This window comes from Kickxella alabastrina (assembly GCF_025024165.1).
Source record: "Kickxella alabastrina strain RSA 675 chromosome Unknown BX661scaffold_23, whole genome shotgun sequence".
Lineage (NCBI taxonomy): Eukaryota > Fungi > Kickxellomycota > Kickxellomycetes > Kickxellales > Kickxellaceae > Kickxella > Kickxella alabastrina.
In genome coordinates, this window is record NW_026251494.1 from 204,386 (window position 1) to 219,774 (window position 15,389).

Below are 15,389 nucleotides of genomic sequence, written 5' to 3' on the forward strand. Positions count from 1 at the left end.
AAATAATAGCATTACAGCATTACAGCATTCAGTCCACTAGCATTTAGTTTATGCTAAGGTGCAACGAGCATAATATTATAATGTATTTTTCCATAATGACAACCATTAAAAATATCCTTTTACAAATCCCTTTGTTTTCCATAAAAGTCATCTTCTACTGTTGATCTTGTCTGTTTAATAAATAAAATGTCCTACAAGTGCTATCTCGGCGAAGTCCTGTGCATCGTGTATTCGGAGATCGCCTACTTCCGATACCTCTTTCCCAAGTCCTACTTTGAGACCGTGTGCCTGGTGGATGTGGTGTCGCATCGCCTAATCAAGGGAAAGTCACTCGAGTCCGACCAGTTGCTTGCTAATATAGACGGCATTTGTGACGCGCTATCCAAAAACTTTATCAAGACGCTAGTCGTCGGAATTTCAATCAATGCGCTCCGACCTACTTTTATACGGGAGTTATATGCGTTCCAGTTTAATGCCAATACTGGAAGCCCAACAAAAGCGCCTAGCAAGAGGCAGAGCGCCAACGACACTGCCACCACGAGTTGTTTCTCAACAGGCTTGTCGCGTTGCTGCACGAAATGGAGGTAGGACACACTTTAACAGCAATAATGATATTGTCCACTTTTATGTAATTTCGCTTCTAGTTTACTAAGACATTGATTGAGCTGTTTCAATGTAGCCGCTGGCGGGTAAGTTGTACATTTCAAACAAAACAGGCCAATCAACATAAAATTATTGGGCCAGCTATCCAATATGTGTACAATATAATAACACATTGTATATTATTATTTTTATTTAGCGCCTATATCAATCAGTTCGCGGATGACACTGACGGCGGATGCTCCTCCGGGATACATTCCGCCGTCTTTTTTGCCGTTTCCAACCAAGGAAATTACCGGGTTTACCATTCTTCCTCACTGCGGCAGCGCCAGAGTAGGGAAAGCAGTAAAAAACAGTTCGACCATGTACATGTGCGCGCTGTGCGTAGAGGGCCCGTTCAGCTGCCTACTCTCGGAAGTGTTTTGTGCCCGACGCCCATGTCGTGGATGTCGACGAAGACCCGCACGAAACCGTGTTTGTGGCTGCTCCTGAATGGGTCTTGAGCCAGGGCCAGTCGATGGCCATCAGAAAGAATTTCCAGATCCGCGGAACGATGCCCTTGCTCAACGCGCCCAAAAACACGCCCAAGACCAAGGCCATAACCAGGGCGACAATGCTTGCGAGTGCGCGATTGAAATCAACGACAAGGATGTGGTAAGCATCAATCACCTTGTTTTTTTGCCCTTCAAACAGGATTATTTATTATTTGCGCCACAACCATTGTTTGCAATATGTGTGCTCGCTGACTCACGACAAACAAGTCTGGTTTGTGCATAATTACTTGTTCCTGTATGTGGGTCGATCCCAGAACAACTGTAGTGGATCTGCAGCAAGTGCGAGCGCAGTTGCCACACGCTATGCTATAAGCAGGACAAGCCCGGCTCACTTTGCCTTACGTGTCGTATAAGAGGTGACTGCACTACCATGTCCACATTCTACCTCAGGCAGCTGATGCTGACTCGCCGGATGTCTAGCATGCTACAGCACAAACCGAATGGAAAGCTGGCGTGGTTGGTCAAGTCGCTGGGCTCCAAGGACAGCAAGGCGCGAGACACAACCAAGATTGCTCAGGCTCTAGACATCGTGGAGGTCAACAGGACAATCCGCCCCTTCGCGTTCAAGTTAATCCCCGGGACAATGTCACAGGTAGCCGGCCTGCTGTTCAGCGAGGACATCAAAGTTCTCGAAGCAGTAATAGCCCAACCCTTTCGCGACATCGTCACCGACCGCAGCGCAAAAAAATAAAGTGAGCTGAATTAACACCGGGGATCAGCAAACATTTACCATTGCAAAAAATAATAATGTCGAAGGATGCAGTAGCAGTAGCAGCGCAGGCAGTAATTGGTTGAACTAAAAAGTTTAAAACCCTCAATTTTAAGCGAGTCCTTAAGTTTTCATTTACTGCCACTGTAAACTGGGCGGTCTCAGCCTTGACAAATAAAATTGAACTGCTCTGGAACGGCAAGCCAGAGCGCGGCAAAACAATTTAGTTAAATCGAAATTGATTTTCGTTTTTGACGATGATGATGATGTTCGAGTTCAATTTATCATAACAAAAAACAACTGAAGACAAACAAAAAAAACGAGTTTTCCGTCTTCTTTTTTTCCACTCTCAATTTCAACTCTTTATCAACAACCTTATTTTTTTATATCTGACGGGGCTTTAGTTTGCTGTTAAATTTATCCCTTATCCAAATTCCACCCTTTTCCCCACATACACACACATATATCCCGTTTTATCCCAACTTTATTACTCCTTTTTATCCCTCAAGCAGCGCGCGTCTTATCGTAACCGTCGCATATATCATATCCCTGGCTCTAAATTCTCTACTCTTTCCTTCTTTGGTACCACTAGAACTACACGTTAGTATCACAGCGTAAGTGCCACGGTCTTGGCTAACCAGGCCTGCCGCAATTCAGCATCTGTTGCACCTGCTTGCAACCGATTTGAACACAATCAAAACTAACACAACAAAGCGTATTCACTTTATTTGTTTATCGTAGACCACCGCCGAAATCTATTGACCGTTTTCGATGGAGACTATTAGGGAAAACTCTGCCGGACTGGGCGGGCTGTGGAAGCCACCGAGCGCGAGAAGAGGGCGTACGCGTACATGCTGTCGCTGGTAGACACGAACAATGAGGGATCGTGCGGGGACAGCAGGCAGTTCCGTTCTTCCAAAAGTCTGGACTTCCGGACACTGTTCTGGGCGGGGTCTGGCAGCTGGCAGACACAGACAGCAAGGGGCACTTGGCAGCGCAGGACTTTAGCGTGGCGATGAAACTCATTTCGCTGGCGCAATCTCACAAGCCGTGGCCCTGAGCAACCTCAATGACGAGACGCAGTTGCCTGATATGAAGGGGGTCGACCTTGCGCAGGTTTTCGCACAGTTTGGGGCCAGTGCTGCTGGCCTGTCGGCTGCAGCCAATTCCAGCGCATCCTTAGCAGTGCCAGCGCAGGGCGCACGCGGCGCGACTCGACGTCTTCCAGCGCTGGATGGCCAAACGTCGCGGGCAGCGCTGGCGCAGGCGATGACAGCGCTGCTGGCGAGATTACGGTTTTGGCCAGAGAGAAGCAGCAGTACCAGCAGATCTTTGAGAAGAGCCAGCCCATAGATGGGGCAATCAGCAGCGCAGCGGCTAAGGCTCTTTTCATGAAGACCAAGCTGACTAATGAGCAGCTGGGCACGTTTGGAAGCTGGGAGACCCGCACTCAGAGGGTAGGCTGCGGCTGCCCGGCTTTATCGTTGCCATGTTCTACATCCGGCGCATCATGGAGAACCGCAACTACGTCCTGCCAATCATCTGCCCCGCTCGCTGTGGCGGTCGGCTGGCGGCGAAATTCCCCTGCGGTCGTCTCTCGCGGGAAACTTCTCGCAGAGCAGCCTGATGAACGGCTCGAGCGCTGATTTGGCGCTAACACTCGCCAGCCCTGCGCAGTGGGACGTGACCAATGAGGAGCGCGTGCGGTACAGGCAGTTCTTTGACAGCCTGGACACGCAAAAGGCCGGGTTTTTGTCCGGCGATGTTCCTGTAAATTTCTTCCTCAAGTCCAACCTGCCTGAGATGCTCCTGTCCAAGGTTTGGGACCTTGCCGATGTCAACCATAACGGCAAGCTCAGCCGTGAGGAGTTTGCTGTGGCCATGCACCTGATCAACCTGCGTCTGGCCGGCGGCGAGATCCCGGACACACTGCCACCAGCGCTGGTGCCGCCGTCGATGCGCAAGGTGTCGATCACCAGCAACAGCATGCACAACCTTAGCCCGCAGATACGCCCGGCGTCAGCCAGGAGCCACTTGCAGTATGGCGACAACTTGAAGCGTGCCCCTTCGTATGCGCCGCATGTTCGCGGACCAATGCCCATCAGCAGGTCCCCCGCACCCCTGTCGCCAGTCTACGACGATTCGGAGATCTCAGGTCTGCAGACGCAGCTGGGCCAAATGGAGGACATGTCGCGCGGCCTGCAAATGCAGCGCACAAACACAGCCAACCAGATTGCCATTTCCGGGTCTCGCAAGCAAGAGCTCGAGGTCAAGATCTCTGCGCTGCATTCGTCGCAGGAGGCCGAGACGCGCATCAACCAGGAGCTGAGGGACAAGCTCAAGGTCGAGGAAGACCGCGTCATGCACTGCAAGCGCAGGTTGGCGAGGCGAGCCGCGTGCTTTCTGTAGTGTCAGCGCAGCGCTCTGCGCTCGAGCAGGAGGTCCACCGCGTGCAGACGCAACAGCTTGCGCTGCAGCAGAGGCTGCAGCAGGCGCAGGAGGACTCGCGGCAGCTGTATGGGGAGGTCGCAGAGCTTGACCAGCACAGGGTGAGTCTCGAACAGTCGATCGCCGCGATGCAGAGCCAGATTTCGCAGCAGGAGGAGACCAACCGCGCACTGAGCGAGAAGGCTGAGGGCTCAAGACGAGTGTTGCCGAGCTGACGCAGACCTCGTCGTCACTATCGCAGAAGGCAACTTCATTATCGCAGGTGACTGCTTCGCTGTCGCAGGCACGGCACGGTCGGCTACTGGAACTGAGGTTTTGAGTTTTGATGACATATTGGCACTGATGATGCTCAGGCAAACTCGCAATCAAACGCGTCATTTGGCGAGACCTTCCAGGCGATTACTGCGCCTCAGGACCAGCTGGCCACTGCTGAGAATCGCGAAGCGCACAGCAGCATTGCCGAAATTCCGGCAACATTTTCCCCTGTAGCTGGTCAGCAGCAGCAGCAGCGGAGCGTGTCGCCCGCAGCGATTTTGCATCGGTGGCTTCTTTCGCCGGCCATGGTGGCTCCCGTCGCTCAGATTGCCACCAGCACGAACGCATTTGACTCCTTCGGTTCGCACGAGGCAGATCCATTTGAAGAGTTTTTGACCGCCGCCACGTCATCCAAGCCAACCTCGCCGCTGAGCATCCGGAGTACCAGCAATTTGCTGTCGGCAGCTTTGATGATATCTTCAACAACACGCCCGCACAGCGCGCCATTTCGGTCGATCCCCGGAGTGTGTCCAGCACGCCGGCCCCAAGCGGGGCGCTCTTTGGGGCAGCTTCTGCCATTGCAGCTGCGGTAGCGCCATTGCCTCTTCGCCGATCATGGCCAAATCCACACCGGCATCGCCATTTGCCTATGCTGCGTCCGTTGGTCAGAGTAGGCTAAGAGCTCGGAATTTGCTGCCGACTTTGGCTCGGCATTTGATCTGCTTCCAGGATCCGCCGAGCGGGCGATCAAGAAGGACATGGAGAAGTTCGACGAACAGTTCCCCGAAATCAACACCTCACCCTGTCGGAGATACTAAGCCGGTAGCAGCGCCGGCTGTGCCTACTGTTGAGGACACAGAGGGCGTAGCTGACCTGACATTCGAGTCTGTTTTCGGATCTGGTGACAAGGTGGAGCAGGCGGCGGCACCAGCCACCACGGTCGCCATCACCGCCACCACGCCACCCCAGCAGCTGCGGCCAATCTCGAGGCTAAGGCAGCCGAGAAGAAGAGCAGCGACTCAAGCAACGATGATGGCTTTGTGCCTCCGCCGGTTGTCAAGCGTATCAATGGTATGGAAAACTAGATTTGCTTTGTATTCGACGCAATGACTTCAACAGCCTTGCTATGTGCCAGATATTGTTTCAATATTTTCATGAGCAACATAAATGAACAAAAATTGACACAGCTGTACTAACCGTAATGTTTATTTTCCCGCCCCCCGTTTCTTAACAAAGTGTAGCCGGTGTTCGGCCAATGTCGCGAGTGCTGTCAATGTTCGTCCTCTTCCAACAACCGCACAAGCTCGATGCCGGGGACGCCAGCGCTTCCGCGTCGGACAACGGCATCGGAGAAGCGGGAACAGCAAGCCGTGATCAGGATAAAAAGTTTGAGGAGAAGTGGGCCAAGGGTGATTGGCCTGATTGGGTAAAAGCGGCGAGTATTGCAATGAGCGCCGCATGCTTCTTGAAATGGGATATAGCAAGGATCGCGTTGTCGAGGCTCTCGAAGTCAACGATTTCAATCTGGCACAGGCATCCGATTATCTCTTGTCGTCGTAAAAAAATGGGATGCTTTTTCATATTTATATTTTTCTTAGGTTGCGCAATTTATATTTTGTTTTTTAGTTTTTGCTTTCGTTTTATCATTTGATTTTTAATTCGAAGTTCAATTTATTGCTTGTTGCTATTGATATCGAATGCAACGCAAGGGCTTCCACGGAGACCGAAAAATACTATCCATCCGAAGATGCACATTGTAGTGGCAAATCTCCTCCACTACCCCCACCAGCAAGCGGCAAAGTGTAAATTGCCCCCAAAAATGCACGGAAACCCTTTTTCCGTATTTGGGATGCTTACGCCAAACATTAGGGCCGTCATCACACACATACACCTTTGTCAGTGGAAAAAGTGGCAAAGGGTGCATTTGTAGTCCACCACCATGTCTGTTATCATTGTCTACTTTGGAAATTTCAGGGGAACATTTTGGCATATGAAAGATTGTTCGTTTTTTTGTTAACCAAATGAGGTGGGAAAATATCCCGAGATATTGCCGCATCATTGGAAAAAAAGCGAGCAGAAATAATATTAATTAAATAATAATAAAAAACAATCGACTCAAGCCCAAACAATAGTCATAAAAATTCCGCCTCAATTTCCCCAGCAGAAGACAATGTGATTTTTTTCTTAAATTTGTCATTGCCCGCGTGCTTGCGCTCACATATTTTCTGCAGGAGCGTGACACGAAGAAAAAACTGGATTCTCACGCTATGTATGCCATAGCCAAAAGGAAATGGCTGACTCAAACGAGCAAATGTCATGTTTTTCCGCTCGTTCTAACTGCAGTATTTCTGTCAAGTAAAAAACAGCGCAGATGACATTAGTCGAGCCGGACAAAGTCGGAGCAAGGATGCCCTTCAGTATAAAAGCAAATGCAAAGTGTAAAGTATCCCAGACTTTGCCCGCGTATTCATCTGTTGAAAAAAAACTAGCGCTATTTAAGACTTCCACGGCATCATTATTGTCATCAAGACATTCAATTCTCAAAAGTGCCAAGAAATTATCTTCTCTTCTCTAGATATTTTCTGGATTACTATTATTATTTCTTTGTTAAATCTAACAATATTTTACACTTTTTTGCTTATCTAATTTATTTAATTTTGGTTTCCTCTTTCGTTTGATATATTTAAACCCAATATCACTTGTCACTACACTACTGTGCGACCTCGACTTTTATTTAGCCCAACAAACACGCAGAGGGCTGTCATTTTCACTTGTTACGATTGAGCTTCTCGCAGCTCAAATAATAGAGGTCCGTCATATATCCACTTTTAAAAGGTTTAGATATTTATGCAACCATGCTTTATATGTTGCGACTGATCAGCGAACAATGCAATAATTCTGACAATGTATGACGACTGCAGGGGTGCAGGCTTGGCAGAAAAATCCATTGTGTTTCTGGCCCTCACCCTTTCATCTGCCGAGCCAATTACCGCTTGCTTGGTGTACATAAACAATACTTTTTCCTTGGCGCACAAACATTTTGAGCCTATTTTCAGCAAAAAACGAGTGTACTCATCGAGTTTCTTTTTTACATCTACTTTCCACATCTTTAACCCCCTTATAGAAACCAGCATTGGACAGCCTGATCATTCCTTATTCATTTTGTTTTTCACATCCACACATTTAATGGACAACACATATAATAGCGACACAATGGCACCCATCGACACACCGACATTGCCGAAGGGACCGGTAGAGGCGAACAAGGTCATTAAGCCGATAGAGGGAAGCAGGTCTATGCCACACGCATACGACTATAGCAATGGGCACAAACACGGGCCAACCTAGACTTGAAAGACTCACTCGACAGAGTGCGCACAGCGAACACATCCTCACGGTCTTCGATCTACGAAGCATTCGGCGGAGAGTCTGGTCGGACACCCATTGGATGCCAATCAGGAGACCAATCGACAGCGACATACCTGGCACAGTGCTACGAGCGGCTAATGAAGGACACGGCCAGCACACACTCGCCCGTCCATCTCGATCCGCCGAGTTTGGCAGAGGCCGGGTCTAGTGTAACTGCAGCGATCGGCAAAATCCTGGCCGAGAGCCATGCAATTGAAGACCCCCTCACGTATGTCTTTATATTTACAAACCCGCGATCGGGCAACCAGCAGGGCCGAAACTTGATGAACTTGACGTTCAGCAACTTCCGTCTGCGCGACAGGCCCGACGTACAGGTGCAGATATACAACGTCACGGACCCGGCCAGTCAGAAGGCGGGCCTCCATTTCTTGCACCAGTTGCAGTTGCGTCAGAGCGACCGGCTCCTGAGGACAGCGTTTCCAGAGGTGTTTATGCAAAAGCCCGGTGAGACCAAAATATGTCCATCGCCAATAATATGCACGGGCACGACCTGCGATAAACCCAAGTGCACCCATGGGAAGACCAGCCCCAGGGACTCTACCAACTGGTCGACTACGGGCCAGAATGAGTCGAGGGCATGGGCAGACTGGATCTCTGAGGCTGCCGCGCAGCTGGAGAGCGGTTTGACTCAATTCACGGAGAAGGAGCTAGCCGAACGGCTGGACAAGGCGCAGGAGACAGCAATCAAGCTGCACGTGTGGAGCGCTGGTGGCGACGGCACGGTTTCAGCGACGTTACAGGCCATGATGGACTATGGCATTGAAGTCGGGCGTTTGTACTTTTCGTGCATTCCCTTTGGCACTGGAAACGACTTTTCGGACGCCCTTGGTTGGGGTCGCAGTGTGCCGGGCGATGCTGTGGGCGAGAGCATGAAGCTTCTCAACAAAATTATCACCGAGCGGCTGAATGGCTACACCAGCAAGCTAGACATATTTGAGATCACCTTTACAACGTACGACGACGGGCACATCAAGCATGTCGAGAAGGACATGTTTGGCAAGCCCGGGATGAAGCGCTACACGTGCCTGATGATCGACTACTTTTCGCTGGGCGTCCAGGGCTTTGTCGGCTCGAGCTTTGAGATGCATCGCCCGGGCAAGCGCGCGCTGAACATTTTAATGTACACAGTGGCAGCAGCCAAGTGGGTATTTATGAAGAGGTTCCCACCGATCAACGAGGCGCTCGAGTCGATCAGCACAGTGCCCGATGCAATGCTTAATGACCCCAAGCTAACAGACACCGAGCGCGCACATTGGCTCGAGACGGCCAGCGAGGCCGACCGCAAGCAGGTGATGTTGGCGCGCGTCGCCGGTCCGCGCAAGCGCAGCTATGGGCGCAAGATGACGTGGACCAAGAGCCCAAGGCCCGGCGCACGGCCATGGCGCGCGACTTTGGGGAGGGTGTCGATGCGGACCTGCCGGTGATTCAGTACAAGCCCATCGAAATTGACGTTCAGAACGTCGCGCGCTTCTGGGGCCGCGACATTGACGTCTGGAATAAGGCGCACGAGTCCGATGATAAGCACATACTGTCGAACTGCAATGGCGTTACAGATAGAAAGAACTGGACGCCGCAGTACGCCGGCGACGGCAAGGTTGAGATATTTGGCGTGCGTGATATTGGCGACTACGCGCTCAACCAAATACCCGGGCGCAAGGACTATCGCATCGACCGGCTGGCGCAGATGGGCTCACCGCTGGCCCTGCATTTCCGCGAACCCAAGGATTACCCGCCCCGGTCGAACAACCCGCTCACCAGCCACAAGAACATTAAGCAGGGTCTGCTCTTCTCCATGTGCGATGGCGAATTCATTGAGATGTATCATCCGCGCGACATCATCATCTCACGCAAGGTCACGCTAAAGGCCGTCGGAAGGTCTCCCGAGACCAGCCGCATTGTGCTCGACACCATCAAGAACGATGGCATAGACGCCGTACAAATGAACGCGACTACATCGGCCAACAAGGCAATATTGGGCAGGGGATTGACGTGAGAAACTACGTGGCATCGCCCTTTCAGCGCCTCTTTAGTCTTTCGCGCTGCAACACCCAGTCCAGCAAGGCCAGTGCCGCTGCCAATACCTCAGGATCTGCGTCCGAGGGGTGGGGTTCCGTCAGAGATGACAATACGCAGCTTTCAAACCGGCCTCCATTGCAGTCTGGCAGCATGCGCAGATCAACGTTCTTGAACATCCGAAATTCAATATTCCGGCCCTCGCGCAACTCTACATCAAGCTCAGCTGCAAACAATGAGACTGTCCCCAGTGAAGCGAGTCCAATTAATACTGCCGCCACTAACGACATTGGCCTGCACCGGGCCAACACAATATCGACTCGTCGTCTGTGTTGCGTCAGCCGCACCTACTGAACTCGCAGACTCGCCACCGTGTGCTTGGCACCCAGAGGACGATGCACAAGGAGTCGCCGCTCAAGAAGCGCATGTCGCTGGCCGATATCAGCGAAGGCATGGCTGTCACCACATTCACACCCGATGACATCCCCGCGCACCGCGTGCGCTCAAAGTCCTTTGACATCAGCCTTGTCAGTTCCACCCCGCCGCTGCCACACCAGGACCATTTTGAGGATTCTCGGGTGCCAATCAGCGCAAAACTTGATGAGAGTGAGATTCACACTCACATGAACGCCCTAGGCCTGAACAGCATGGCTGGGGTGTCCAATGGCGACGTTTTATCCAGCGTCTCCTCCAGCGACACTTCATCGACCAACCACAGTGAAGATGTGCACACTCGCAGCCGGAACTCGACAATCACAACGCCTGGCGACGATGAGCACGCGCCCAAGCACCCCCACCCACTCACTCTCGGCAAGCAGCTGGTGAAATCGGCCGAGAAGTCTAGGCTGTCTGCTGGAATTAGTGAGCACAGCGACCCAATCACAGACGCCGAGCAGCGGGGCTTCCAGCCTAGTATGCACACCATTCATAGTAGACAGCAACGCCCAATATTTGTCATAAAATCCATCTTTAAATATATTTACAAGTACAATTACGACTACAGCTACCAATAAAGCCACCAATTGTATTATATCATTATTAACATTGCACAATTGTTGTGTGCTACTCGCTATCCACACTATCTACGAGCTCGCCAACGCACCTGTACTTGACTGTGAACAGGCCGACATAGGCATCCAGGGACTCCATATCCTCAGCTGTCAAGTCGTCCAGCGTGTCGATTGGCGCATCATCTCCTCCTCCGTCACACCATCGTCAAACGACTGCGTGGCCAGCAGCCGCGAGGCGTCGCGCCCGGCAAACACATTGTATGATGCGCCTGGCCCGTAAAATCCTCTGCCAGCAGATACGTCATACACTTTCCCCTTGACACCAATAAGGATGGGGGTTCCAGGCTCAATTCCCGTGTATGATGATATCTCGCGCTTTGTCCACTTTTTGTACCTGATACCTGGGCTTGGCCGCTTTGCCTGGTTGACTGCGTCTTTGTTCCATAGCGCTCGCAGACCTCGGTAGGCGCCATATACGGCCAGGCATATTATAAGCGTTCTTGTCACTCCTGTTGGCGACGATAGCGGCCCAGTTGCTATGACTGAATTGCTGCCACTCATTTTCTTAACTCGTTATTTTTATTTTTTATTTTTTTATATTTCTAATGGAAAAAATGACAGAGTTAAGGAGAAGAGCACATAAAATTGACCCGAGCTGAATTCAAAAGGTGCTCTAATTTTAATCCCGAGCACCCCCTTATCCCAAATATCTCTTGCAATAAAAATTAACAGGATTAACTGCAACGCATTACTTGGCCGTTCGCTCAGATGATCCGGCCATCGCAGTTAACTCGCTTAGCATAGTTACACAGCATCTTTGACGTATCAAAAAGGAGGTCCCCGGGACAGTCGTGCACTGAGCCGAACCCATTAGCACACTTGAAGAACTTTGAGCACGAGTTCATGTACGGATAGTCGCCATCACCGTGCCTTTCACAGAATGGGTTTTCGCCTACTACCAGCTGCACTGCGCCGAGAACCGAAACCACGACAGATAGCGAGATAAATGGCTTGAATATCATGTTTTGAACTTTGAATAGTAAAATATAAAATATAGTATGTGTATATAAATAAAAGTATGTATGTATTGTATTTGAATGGTAAAGAAAAATAAAGACGTAGAAATTTATGTTCGTCCACCCCGCCCTCTTTAAATATGACAATTCGATTACAGAGGAGCGTACAACATATATAAATAAAAAATGAAAATTTAGACCATGTGGAGTTGGTTATTGTTTTTCATCCAAGACATTATTGCCGGCATGCCACGCGCGGTCTAAAACAATGGGTGTAAACAATTGAGTACATTTAATTATGAATAATCCAACAGAAATACAAGGTAATTTAAATTTCTACATTTCCCTAGCCGTGCCAGACATGATTGTGCGCGCTCAGACCAGCTTGCGCGCACATGATTCCAGATTGATCAGGCTAGCAGGACCAGAGTCACCGGCTTGCTTGTGTTTCAAGTGAGAGTAATCCGGCCTCTTGAGCAGCTTGAAGCCCTTTGACAGTGACTCGCGCTTGTCCAAAATGGACGCATCAATGCACAGCGACTGCGTCATCCTCTTTGACGGCATTTTAATCTTCACGCTGTCCTTCTCGCCAGCTAGGTTATGGTCGTTGGTCAAATACTCCGGCAGGTCCTTTGTGGACACCAACGCCGGGGCAATTGTGCTGTTGCGCGTGGCCAGCTCATGTATGTCCGTGTACAGCGTCTGCGAGCGGTTCCGAGTGTTAAATCCGGTAGACAATGAGGTGCGGTAATGGTCTGTAGGGGAAATAGCCATGACATCTTCCATCCAGTCCATTTTGCTTACACGGTCAAACACTGCGTGCGACTGTGCCTGGACAGGCGCTGGTTCTTGAATTGAAATGGCTACGCCGTCCGTTGTCATAGCTTTGTCTATTGAATTTTGGTAACGAGCGCTGCTCTTATGACTGGATCCCGATTTTTTGTGTGACCGTTCGGTATGGCCTTTTGCTGACACAGCTGTGTTGCTCCTTGACGACCGAGTGGCGTAAATACCCTCAGGAGGAGCAAATGGAGACATGGCCATGCTTCCCGGGCGCGACACGGTAATGCTTCTGGACGAAAGCAAATCCACTGGGCGCTGCTGCTGGTAGAAATAGGCGCTCTGACGGAAATATGGCGATGTTTCCAGCATGTAGTCGGTGCACGGTGTCGATTTTAGGCAGACGGAGAGCAGTATTCCAAAAAAGGGAATCAACCCGAGGAAAAGTAAGACAACTGCGGTTATCCAGATCTCCATCCGCGTGTTTGGAGGAACCCGAGCTATTGCGTTAATGTTGTTGATAAACTTGACGGTCTGTACAAATACGATGATGGTGCCAATGAACGGTATCAGGTGAAGCGTCGGGTGAAGTGCCAGCGGAAGACGCCTAAAGTATGGCGTCTGCTCGTACTTTGACGCCAGTCTCTGGAGCCCGCATAGTTGTATCTGGGGTTGGAAGGCATAATGTTAGTTATAAGAAGCTAATGAAAGTATAGTCGTTACAGTGATGATAAATGCAAGTGGTGTGACAAGTGGTGGATGAAATAGATGCAAGAATGCAAAATGCAAAAATAATAATAATAGTGTAAAAATAGTCGTTAATGAGAGAAAAAGAAAGAGAAAAGAATAAACCGAATAACGAGTATAAATTAAATAAACGCGCAAAAATGCAGTCATCCTGCACTACTTTTAAATATCACCGTGTATGCTCATATACTTTTTATGCCTAACATTTATTAAACCCACCCTGGTTTTTCTTGGCTATTCTTTTTATTTAGTCCTTTTTCGTTTGCACTTGGCATCCTTTTGGTCTATGAAAACACATCTATTAGCACATTAAAACCTCCACCCGCGCTGTAGTAAGGGCGTGGGTATGCAAGGACACGGGGCATTGTCAAATATCCTTTGCACCGCTTTCTACATTAAATTTTTTTTAAAAAAAGCGGCAAAGAATTCTTTGCCGCTTTTTAGTGTTTCGTTGCTTTTTTGTATTTTATTAGGGCATTGGTATGCAGCGGGGGGAGGGGGGAGCAGACATAGATAAAGACTAGCATTAGCGAGTAAGAAACCTCACGCTTATTATGTTCAACCTGTGCTTTTATTGTTTGCAGCCTACGAATAAAGTTTGATATGATGTAATACTACTCCAACAAAATAAAATAAAAAATCAATGTTATTATTACAAGATGAAAGCATCCAATATATTGGTGTGTAAATTTTATAATGCAAATAAAACAACTTATTTCAGTGGCCAGTTGTCCAGGTGTGACTGTCTAACGGTATAGCCCTTCTTCAGGAAATCAGCCTCCTCGGGAATAGTCGATGCGCGCATACTATCGAAAGAGTGCCTCCTAGTGCTGTAAGCGTCGTATTCGGAATCTGCCATTGTTGACCTTGGGTTGGTTCCAGCGCCATGGCCATATCCCTGACCTTGGTTTTTGCCTTGGGCCTGAATTTGACCTTTAACTTGGCCTTGGGCCTGCATCTGTCCGTACATTTGGTTTTGCGCCTGTACTTGTAGTTGGTTTTGAACATGGTGAGGAAGCTGCACTGGAATAAATGAGCTGTAGCCGCGCTTATCCCTGGGCACTGAATCCACGCTATGATGCTTTTCGACAGCCGCCTTGATTGGGATTGCGGGCCCATTTGGTGTATCGTTAGGAATTTCATACGGAATGCCCTTCAGGGGCGTGGTGCCGGTCGGCGGCGATGCAAGATGATACATGCTGCTGGTGGTCAGTTCAGAGACGGGGAACTCGGCAAGCATGCCGGCCTTTGATACACCATAGTACAAACCCCTGTTGTCAATCTCACTGCTGAATAACTGCCAGCACTTATACAGGGGCCTCAGCTTGTAAGCAAGCCACACGTTTACAAATGGAATAAACCCGACGATGAACATAAGCAAGCTATACCCGAGCATATAAACTATTGTTGAGCCGCCAATGCAGCCGATGTTTGTGGACCGCGAGATAAATTTGCAGGTTATGTAGAACACGACTAGGTTGCCAAAAATTGGAATGCACTGTAGCTGTGAAATTTTGGTCGCCTGGGGAGCCAGTGCCCGAAGACTCGGAAACAGTGGCAGCAAATAGTTGTCGTACTCGTAGGCCATGCTCTGCAGCCCTTTAAACTCCCCGGCTTCCTCGAATGTCATGGGCCGGGTGTGCTTTTCGCCGTCCATATGCTGGGCATTATATGACATGCCTATAACAATAATAAATAACGACTAGTGAAAAATGTGGATATGCAATAGTAGATGGAAAATAAATAAATAATACAAGTGCAAACAATAGTGTTAATGATGGCGGTAAAGTTGAGTAAAAGATGCTTTTTATTTGTAGCAACAAACAAA

General features: G+C 49.6%; 5 protein-coding genes across 5 annotated transcripts; 2 read left to right on the plus strand and 3 right to left on the minus strand.

Annotated features, from left to right (window-relative positions):
* Window positions 1–959: 959 nt before the first annotated feature.
* On the plus strand, window positions 960–2,194 carry BX661DRAFT_57327 (uncharacterized protein). Its single transcript, XM_051539280.1, has 3 exons — window positions 960–1,254; window positions 1,420–1,833; window positions 1,889–2,194. The coding sequence occupies exons 1-3, from the start codon at window positions 1,093–1,095 to the stop codon at window positions 1,952–1,954; spliced, it is 642 nt and encodes a 213-aa protein (XP_051389579.1). The 5' UTR covers window positions 960–1,092; the 3' UTR covers window positions 1,955–2,194.
* A 171-nt stretch (window positions 2,195–2,365) lies between these two features.
* On the plus strand, window positions 2,366–6,172 carry BX661DRAFT_186904 (uncharacterized protein). The gene is given in 19 exon segments (XM_051537112.1): window positions 2,366–2,463; window positions 2,605–2,704; window positions 2,745–2,815; window positions 2,872–3,014; window positions 3,026–3,289; window positions 3,325–3,391; window positions 3,481–4,221; window positions 4,242–4,412; window positions 4,428–4,511; window positions 4,523–4,573; window positions 4,665–5,023; window positions 5,151–5,226; window positions 5,241–5,370; window positions 5,393–5,505; window positions 5,556–5,637; window positions 5,754–5,755; window positions 5,808–5,898; window positions 5,931–5,992; window positions 6,007–6,172. 18 exon segments carry the CDS (start codon window positions 2,635–2,637, stop codon window positions 6,124–6,126), a joined length of 2,697 nt encoding a protein of 898 aa, XP_051389580.1. The 5' UTR covers window positions 2,366–2,463; window positions 2,605–2,634; the 3' UTR covers window positions 6,127–6,172.
* Window positions 6,173–11,005: 4,833 nt separating this feature from the next.
* Window positions 11,006–11,647, minus strand: BX661DRAFT_186911 (cytochrome b5-like heme/steroid binding domain-containing protein). Its single transcript, XM_051537113.1, is given in 2 exon segments — window positions 11,006–11,201; window positions 11,219–11,647. 2 exon segments carry the CDS (start codon window positions 11,577–11,579, stop codon window positions 11,071–11,073), a joined length of 492 nt encoding a protein of 163 aa, XP_051389581.1. The 5' UTR covers window positions 11,580–11,647; the 3' UTR covers window positions 11,006–11,070.
* A 762-nt stretch (window positions 11,648–12,409) lies between these two features.
* On the minus strand, window positions 12,410–13,497 carry BX661DRAFT_172879 (uncharacterized protein; the record flags this gene model as incomplete). The annotated part of the gene is made up of 2 exons (XM_051533817.1): window positions 12,410–13,314; window positions 13,446–13,497. 2 exons carry the CDS (start codon window positions 13,495–13,497, stop codon window positions 12,410–12,412), a joined length of 957 nt encoding a protein of 318 aa, XP_051389582.1.
* Window positions 13,498–14,129: 632 nt separating this feature from the next.
* Window positions 14,130–15,386, minus strand: BX661DRAFT_207137 (uncharacterized protein). Its single transcript, XM_051538653.1, has one exon. The coding sequence runs from the start codon at window positions 15,237–15,239 to the stop codon at window positions 14,274–14,276; it is 966 nt and encodes a 321-aa protein (XP_051389583.1). The 5' UTR covers window positions 15,240–15,386; the 3' UTR covers window positions 14,130–14,273.
* Between the last annotated feature and the right edge of the window lie 3 nt (window positions 15,387–15,389).